General features: G+C 39.0%; 1 protein-coding gene across 2 annotated transcripts; it reads right to left on the reverse strand.

The window, feature by feature from the left end:
* Positions 1-2,539: 2,539 nt before the first annotated feature.
* slc25a10a (solute carrier family 25 member 10a) lies at positions 2,540-7,908 on the reverse strand. 2 transcript variants are annotated; one of them, XM_013913903.1, is made up of 12 exons: positions 7,882-7,908; positions 7,554-7,783; positions 6,904-7,023; positions 6,697-6,811; positions 6,554-6,602; positions 5,285-5,326; positions 5,138-5,181; positions 4,907-4,977; positions 3,496-3,588; positions 3,338-3,415; positions 3,103-3,159; positions 2,540-2,990 (listed from the first exon to the last, which is right to left on the reverse strand). In XM_013913903.1, the coding sequence occupies exons 2-12, from the start codon at positions 7,641-7,643 to the stop codon at positions 2,889-2,891; spliced, it is 861 nt and encodes a 286-aa protein (XP_013769357.1). In that variant the 5' UTR covers positions 7,644-7,783; positions 7,882-7,908; the 3' UTR covers positions 2,540-2,888. The 2 variants fall into 2 exon arrangements, with proteins under 2 accessions (XP_013769357.1, XP_005745454.1); XM_005745397.1 differs by having other exon boundaries at positions 7,554-7,662; positions 7,882-7,902.
* Positions 7,909-9,412: the final 1,504 nt, after the last annotated feature.

Genomic DNA, 9,412 nt, shown 5'->3' on the forward strand with positions numbered 1-9,412 from the left:
TCTGTGCCCTTACTTTACTTATATCTGCACAAGCCCAGTTTCTCAGTGTGAAGAAAAGATTATTATTTCAACAAACTGGCCAATGAGAAATAATAAAATATAAAAATGTATATTTTTAAAAAGCCTGTTTGTTCATATATACAGTGAGCATCCTGTTGGGTAAAAATCAAAGATGAAAATGACTTCTCCTCGTGTTGAGATATGAACCCGCAACATCTGGTATAACAATTCACCTCACTGTAAAATCTCAAATTCTGTTTCTGTTGTCAGGACCGTTCCAAAACATTCAGTCTGTCAGTTCTCAGCTTCAAACCAGACTTTGACATCTCTTCCTCGTCCGCATCCAGAAACAAAGGTAAACGGAGAAAGATGAGAAAGCGATATGTGTTTCTGTCCGTGTGTGCGTGTGCATCATCATCGCCATCATTAGCTGCATCCCCGGTGGATGTCTTCGGGCGCAGCGGTCAGTCTCTACCAGCGATAGAGTGCCTGATAAAGAGAAAACATCAAGCACAAACCGCCGTCTGAGGCTTCAGAGTGATGAAGGGCAGAAAATGGTACAAAAAATAAATAATTTCTAAATGAATCAGTTTATAAAAATAATACAAGTGTAATAAATCAGAGCATTAAATTAAATTAAAAATGTGACAGAAATAGATCATTTTTTATTAATATGCTTCCCTATTTATTTATTTATATTTAATTTTCCACTTTTTTTGCCCCATAACAGCTGAGAGAAGAGGAAGAAGACAGATGGATGAATGGATAATCGATTGATTGGCTTTATTAATCTCTTTGAATTTTATATTTAGCATTTTTCTTAATGCAAATCAATCCGGACGCTCAGCATCCAAGAGAAGTGCTTGCTTCTAGAGACCTGAGGCAGCTGGCTAAGCTATCTATCTAAAACTTATACAACTGCTCAGTACTATTTGCAAGAAAATAAATTAATACTGAAATACATTCATACATTAATATTATAAAAGAAAAAAGTGTTCTATTTCATAAATAAACACCTACACTTCTTTTTAATAATTTTTTATTTTTATTTTAACTGTCTGACTCATTCATACACAGCAAAGTAAATCTGGATATACACTAAAAAAGGAAGCAGATGTACTCTTCTTATGCAGTGCATTATCTATCATTACTGACCTATGTCATCAAGCTGCTCTTTCGTCAAGCACCATGACAACCGCACATAATAACCGGCTCACCATTAGATGACTTATTGCACAGGTTTAACGGGGTCGTGTAACCTGTGCAGCAGTTAGGAATAAGCAAGTTGAAACTCAACCTTTAACCACAAAAAATAAATAAATAAAAGTTTCATCAAAAAGAGCTGATTTCACTTACACATTAATCTCTTGGTGATATCAGTGACTTAGCGGGCTGGACTTCTTAAGGAAAGTTTATCTGATTTTTGTTTGACTATACATCATGGAAAAGGCATCAAGCGTGGAGCTGTTGGATCCCGAAGACAAGAATCATCACTCAAATTCTGACACTGATACAGGCAGTGAGTAAACCATAGGACATGGAAAAGATATCAGTTCGTCTTGTAAAGCTGAGCATGATGGATTGTGCATCGCTGTACAATATAATGCTCAGGAAAATAATACCTGGAACGATATTAAATAACATGAACCCACAAACCCACATACAGCTGCTGAACCATGGCACACAACTTTTTTTTTCTCTCTGTCTTTTTTTAAGCAAAAATTTTGTCTTTGTCTTCACACGAATCTGCCGGCCTCCTGTTTTAAAAAGCTGCTGAGTGTCTAATGAAAGCACGGTCATAATGAATTCAAGTGAATCTAATTGTCTAAGAGGTTAAGTATTCCTTTTTAAAAGAGGCCTGACAGGATGTCTGATGTGTCCAGCAATAACTGCACTCATGCAGTGAGAGAAGTAAATAAAGAGACAAATTACTGACAAGGGAGTGTCTCACAAGCTTGTTTTCACAATTGAATCAGCCTTGTTTTCTTTTCCATAAAGCCCATCATTTATTTTCTCACTATATTCTCAATCCTGACTAATGAAAATGAGAAAAAGTAACGCTTCTGCCACAGATTTCCTTTCTAATCATTTTCTCCAACAAAACTATGGATCCAAGGGGCCTCTTCCATCAGCTGACATAGCACAAGAGGCAGGGTCCAGTCCATCACAGGCGCTCACAATGTAGAATCACCAATTAACCTAGCATGCCTGTTTTTGCACTGTGGCAGGAAATCAGTGGCAGAATAGGGAAAAACATGCAAACTCTGCACATGCAGTGGAGAAAGTGCTAACCACTGCACTACTGTCCCGCCCTCACATTCCTTCCATAATATGAAAATAAACAGTCTTGTCTTGAACCAAATCCTTGGACAATCTGCATAATTACAAATACACTTTATATAAATATATTGGCAGGCTGTTTTTCAGTGTAACACTGTCCCCCAGAGGGCACTGGAGGTTTTGTAGCATGAAGATTCATTTGTCAGGTTCAGGATATTCATTCAAGAGACAGTTTTGAATTTAATGGAAATCCATTTATTACTTTATTAGCTTTATATAACCTTAGGTGATATTTATAGTTGCACAGTTCATGACAAGCGAAGTAGCACAGTGGTGAATGTAAATAATTTAAACCATCTCCGTTTTTAAGAAACACCACGTTTCGTCACCACGTTTTTGTCTGGAGCTTTGGGTGTTATTACACAAGTTGTTTTGATTATGTCTTATGGATGGAAAAACGTAGCATGAAGATTCTCTTTCCGTCTCAGACTTTTGAGGGTTCCACTCGACCCCAGCTCAGTTTGTCGAGATCAACCTGTGCAGCATGGAGGGCCATTAAAATCGTGAAGGAATAGCCGTGGCCGTAGGATAACTTTCTTGTGGCACCCTCAGGTAATGACCAGCTCACCAAAATGCTGCTTCAGCTGCTCGAGGAATATGAAGGTTAAGACTGTGTGAGGGATGAGGCGGATAGCTGCAGGAACAAGACCCTGGACACAAATCAAAGCACTATTTCAGTGTCTTAATACTCTGTAGGTTACTACAGCACATAATTAGAAAGAGCTGTATAAAACATCATGTCTGCGTGAATGTGACATCCACCTTGTAGAACGCATTCGGCCCCAGCTTTGCTGTTTCTGTTAAGCAGTGAGACACACTCTGCAACAAGGAGACAAAACACACAAGAGACATGCCAAGCTGTGTCATTTTCCCCATAACCAATGAATAAAACATACATAACATCAGAGTGATGAGGGTGGGAGAACTCAGAGACCTAAATAAGCCAAACTCTCCTGCAAAACCAGATAACAGGAAAAGTCATTTTAAAGACACTCACCCCATACTGAACTTCTGAATTCATTAATCTTGTTTTAACAACATCCAGTGGTTGACAGAGGATTGTAGCAGAGCCACCCTGCGCAAGAACAGAGGGCTTATTTCAGAAAATCATGTGATGTTTGTCTTGCTATGCTATGACAGACGTGAGTCACTTACTGCAAACACACTCGCCAGGAAGTGAGTGAAGATGTTGTCAGTCAAGTAACCAGTAGCCAGAACCAACTCTTTGGACTGGTCGTAGCAGGCGAGCTGCAGGAGCAAAACACACATGTGCTGCGTAAGTTGGCTCGCATTTATGGCTTTCTGTTTTGTTTCTTTATTTTTTAAAGAAGTGTATAATTTCCAAGAAAATACTTTAAAAAAAAGATCAGTGAAATAGACCTAAAACCCAAAATGTAGTTTTGGTTTAAATGCTGCAGGCTAATCTGTGTCCTTCCTGCCACAGAACAAGAGCAAACTACACAGTGGATATATAGTTGTGGTCAGAAGTTCGTGGGTACTCAACATGGGCATAAATGTCATGGTGATTTAGGGCCTTTAATGATTTCTTTGAAGTTTTCTTTCTCCAGGGTGGAATGATTGTGCATAGATCTTTAGAGACATTAAAAAACAAGAATTGGATGCACAAGTTTTAATTCATTAGGATTTCCTCCAATCCATGCAGGGTCAAAAGTATACACACAGGCTCAAACATCTACACAAGCTCACTTAAATCTTAATAAGTGATGCTGAAGGCCCTACAATGTTTTTACTAACTTAACAACACCAAGGCCTGTTAACATCTCGTTTATTAATGATCGGGGTGATCGTGGCTCAAGAGTTGGGCGTTCGCCTTGTAATCGGAAGGTTGCCGGCTCAGACAGTCTCGGTCATTGTGTCCTTGGGCAAGACACTTCACCTGTTGCCTACTGGTGGTGGTCAGAGGGCCCGGTGGCGCCAGTGTGCGGCAGCCTCGCCTCTGTCAGTGCGCCCCAGGGTGGCTGTGGCTACAATGTAGCTTGCCATCACCAGTGTGTGAATGGGTGCATGACTGGATGTGTAAAGTGCTTTGGGGTCCTTAGGGACTAGTAAAGCGTTATACAAATACAGGCCATTTACCATTTAGTGATCATGATTGTCTCCAACTGGTAGTTTCTCTTTGCCAGAGAAAAAGGAAATTCTTTGACAGCACTTATTGGTCTGAGCAGTATTCAGAATTTTGGCATTTTGCATGATAATTACATGCAGTATAATTTTTAGGATTATACTGACTGATTTTAAAATTAAAATTTAAAAAATACCAACATTTAAATGTATAGATTTTTTTAATTTAACTTTATGCGTAGCCTCTAAAATATATTTCCCTACATAACAAGCTAAGAAAAACTGAATAAACACAGTTTAATCAGCTGACTATCTGCATATTTAGCCATTACAGATTTATTTATGGCAATAATTGTTGGGCATAAAAATTATAACATTAAGGCCATTATGGTTCTGTCTTACAGTTTGCTGTTACTGCTCAAAAATTCACAGTTTCACTATATTTGCAGTCACTGTTGTCTTGTAGGGCAGTTTATGACTTTACCTGTCCAACAGACACCAGTGCACCTCTCGAAGAAGCCATTGAAGCACCAGAAAACAGTTTCCTCAGCCCCTCTAAAAAGCACATTTCAGAAGGATGAACATTGTAAAGAAATCTTTAGTCAGTATTTGTTCTCTTGAGTTTAAGGATTGTGGATTTTAAACTTGTGACAAAACATACAAAGGAAATAAAAATTAATGGTACGTAATCTATAGAAGCTTTTATGGACTTTACCTTCCTTACAGACACGTAAGAGCCCATCAAACACATGAGCATAACTGTAAAAAGGGAAAAAACTATCTTACAATATGGTTATTTGGAAAGAACTATAATTGTCTGTAATTATGATTCAGGATGTATTCCCATTTTTCATGCACTTACTTTCTTCTGAACTCTGCTGCCATCTTGACGTCATTCTGCATTCTGTAAAGATGAGAGATTTCAAAGCCGGTTGTCTGTCAGCACGTGCAGCCTTAACACTGATTGTCTTGCTTCTGCACTCTGGGAAAATTGACCATCTAAAATTGGAAGGCTTTTGTGCCACCACAACTTTTTTTCTTGTGTAGTTTGTACTTTCCCCAGCTATCTTCTTTTCACTTCACAACATTTCTACAGGTACCTACTTTGTATGTTATGTTAGAAACCCCTTAACCCCTTAACTTGTGTTTAGAAATATATATACACTCACAGACACTTTGTTAGATAGTACCACGTTTGACCCCTTTTGCATTCAGAACTGCCTTCATGGCATTGACAAGATAGCATCATGTCAGTTGCTGCAGATTTGTCAGCTGCACATCTATGATCTGCATCTCCTGTTCCACCACATCCCAAAGGAGCCCTGGAGGCCTTTTTGATACAGTGCGTGCTGGACATGTTCAGCAACAATATTCAGGCTGCCTGTGGCATTTAAATGATGCTCAGCTGGTAATAGGGATCCCAACGTTTGCACCACAAGCAGCAGCATGATGATACCAGGATGAATCAATGTTTTCCTGTTGTTTATGACAAATTCTGACCCTACTATCCAAATGTCAAAGCGGAAAAAGTCATCAGACCAGACATTTTTCCAACCTTCTGTTGCCCATTTTTTTCTTTTATTTATTTTCAATTTTCTTAACAATCAAAACACAAAATAGCATACACTGGACATGGTTACATCTGTGCAATCAGTAAGGAGAAATACAAAGACAGAAAAGTACCCAAGTACTAAGAACAAAATAAATAAGGGGTTGTGTGTAAGACGCACAAAAGAGAAAGGGCAACTGTCCGTTAGGTTCTGTCCTTTGTTTTCTCTGCAACCTCAATCCACAAACTCTGAGTTCCTCTCATGTAATTGGCTGATGAGATATTTGTGATGAGCAGTTGGACAGGTGTACCTAATGAAGTGATCCGTGTTCGTGTATCCTTTGTTACTTTTTGGTATTTTTCTTTTTCTATTATTGTTTGTTTTTTGGTCATCAAGCACTCGCACAAAAGTACGGTGGACAGAAACCGCAAAACCCCAAAAGTTATAAACAACATTTTTATAAACTATGTATTTTATAAACTAAATATAAACTATGACTTTTATGTGGTGAACCACAAAAATACATTCGATTCTACATGTGAAGTGCAAACAGATACAAAGACATAAACACTGAATCTCACCTTACATTCACCAGGTCAGTTGGGGTCCCAATGAAACCACCTGTAAAACCTGATGAAGGAAAAACAACATCTTTAAATGCAATTTTAAGTATAAAATGAAACAACATCTTTAAATAAAATGTAAGCTATTTTGCACCATTTACCTGCAAAGGCACCCAGGAGGACTTTCTGGTGGAAAGGCATAGGACCTTTATTTTTTCTCTTCATCTTATCCCTGACGGTCTCGTAAATCGCAAATCGTGACAAAGAATATGTCATCTGGACAAATGAATAAATAAAAACAGCTATGTCAAAGAGAGGAAGAGTGTGCGGCTGATAAAGGTTTTATGGAAATGAGTGTTGTTTTTGACCTGCCGGCAGAGGGAAGCAGTGAGCCCGCTGTAGAGAGCCAGAAAACCCTCTCTTCTCACTACGTTAAGAGTCATCCCAATCATCCTCATCCTCACTTCCTGCTGTGTTTGCAAGTGGACCTGGAAGCAACCATAAGGAAGCAGCACTAAGAGTCAGTGGCACTTTTAGTGAGAATTGGCCTTAGATATATGTAAAGTTCCTGTCTTTAAAACCGTTAATATCTAGTCTGAAAATATATCTCACGCTCTAATATTACCAGCACCATTCAGTCCGCATCCTAAATTAAAGAAAACCAATGCAATAAGTGGATAATAGCTGCAAGAAATAAAAAACTGTGCCACTAAACATACACTACAAATGTTACTATCATTTAAAGCACCTTAAGGAATCAAAGCAAGCCTAATGATTGCCAATATAAAGGCAATTTGGCTGCATAATAGTCTCATCAGCCAAGTGAAATTCTAAGAAACTGCTAAAATGAATATTGCTACAACACATTATTCCAAATTGTATCATCAGCAGGTAAATAGAAAACCAAAATAGCCAAAATAGACACATCAGTGAGGCCTATCTGGATCTATTTTGTCTCTGCCGAATGGAAGGATTGTGCTCTGGGGTTAATTCAAATTCGATAAGCTCTATAATTTACCTTTATCAAATCCAGTGGATGGGTTACACAGGCTGCTGCACTGGACGAGACCCCACCAAAATACCAACGAGAGACACGGTTCTCCTGCATGCTGTCAGTGAGGCAAACTCTAGAGGGGGAAAAAACCAAAGGGTCGACTTCTCAGAGGCTCAAAGGACAACTTTGCCCGAGGGTGCTCCTTTCATCGTTTTTCCCCTCAGCACTTCTGGTGATGCGTGGCCACAATTCATCTTAAAAGTCGACGGGAGTCATCTCAATGTAAATCTGTATTTTTGTTTCTTTTGAAGCAGTGGACAGACAAATATAATGAGTGTCCCTCTGTACTTACTCCATGTTTGTGTGCCAAGAAGAAGAGGGGTGCAGCTGGTTCATGGGAGAAAGTGTACGTGACCAATATAAAAATAGTAAGCGGGCTTGACCGCTGCTGTAGTTTTGAAATTGTGGCCGACACACTGACATGGAGCAAAGGTCTCGAAGTTTAAACAAATATTTGTCAAGGATAGATTTGTCTAATTATAGCATTCAGACTTCAGGTCATACGCACAAAAGGTTACAAGGTTACAACATTTTGAACAATGGGTCAGTGATGCACAGCAACATTATTATTTTCATACTTTTCTGAAAGTTTCTACAGCTAATGCAACCGTCTGGGTCGTTGAACATGACATGATTTTAAATGAGTCCTATGAATGACCAGCCTGGCACAGCAGCACTTGGGCTGACTCAGAGGGGGGGCACTCATGACAGATGATACAAACAGCAACTGGATACCCACTCCAAGTTGGAGCAAAGGTAAGATGTGAGCAGACACAGGCAGGAATGGGTAATGACAGCTAGCAATAGTCAGAACTGAGATTTAGGTTTCTGTCTAATGCTTTAACATGAGTTGTTGTTGCTGGGCCTCTTTTAGGGAGCTGTTTGATCAGATTGGGGGTGGTTGCAATTTGGCCTACCGTCTGTGAAATAAATGAGATGGGCAAAACGATAACTGCAAGGTCCAGAATAAAAATGAAGTTGAATGAACAACAGGCTTGCTTAACCTTCATGTTGATAGGATTTATTGCAGGCCTGCTCCATTATTTTCTGCTGGCTGTAGCTACACCGGTTGAGATTGCAATCAAGTCAGACTGCAGACATTAATCTACTGCACATGAATCCAAATCTTTAAGGGTACACTGAGATTAAATAACAAGAACCAACTAGGAGTTAGGTCTATATGGATGTTATATTGCATTGATGCTGGATGTTTGCAGTTGGTGGACCGTAGGCTGACATCAGTCACTTGAAGTGTAGGAGAGTGATATGCTGCTGCCCTCTGCTTTATGCTAAATTGCTGCATTAAATTGCATACAGCTGGATTTTGTTTTTATCATAAAGTGAGTTAAAATGAAACCTGCGACTGATTTGATGTGGTGACTTCCTTCAGCAGTCCAGGCCAGGCTTGCAATGCTATGACCCAGCCAGAAGCCATCATCACTAACACAGCAAAGTATCATTTTCATTCTCCAGGACAATTTTCTACGACTCTCATCAGGACTAAAGGGTTTTTCCCTCCTCACTGTAGGAAAACTGGATGACAAGCCATTTCTTTTACATGTTCTTCACAGAGTTTTTAATCACTTATGTTGCGTTGCTCTTTCTCATGTTTCATCTGTACACATCTGTCTTCATTCTTCCTGCTCTCCATCTGTGCTTTGCATTTGTTCTTGTGACAGATGTAAAAACAGACTGTATTCTCTCTAAGATTTAGATGTGTCACGATAGATTAAGTCCGAGTGTTGACATAAAAACTAAACATGTTAAATTATCAAAGCACTAAAATTTACATTTAGGTTTAACCTTAAAAAAAACTAAAAGCA

Source organism: Pundamilia nyererei, unplaced genomic scaffold, assembly GCF_000239375.1.
Source record: "Pundamilia nyererei isolate P.nyererei 1_Seehausen unplaced genomic scaffold, PunNye1.0 scaffold00158, whole genome shotgun sequence".
Lineage (NCBI taxonomy): Eukaryota > Metazoa > Chordata > Actinopteri > Cichliformes > Cichlidae > Pundamilia > Pundamilia nyererei.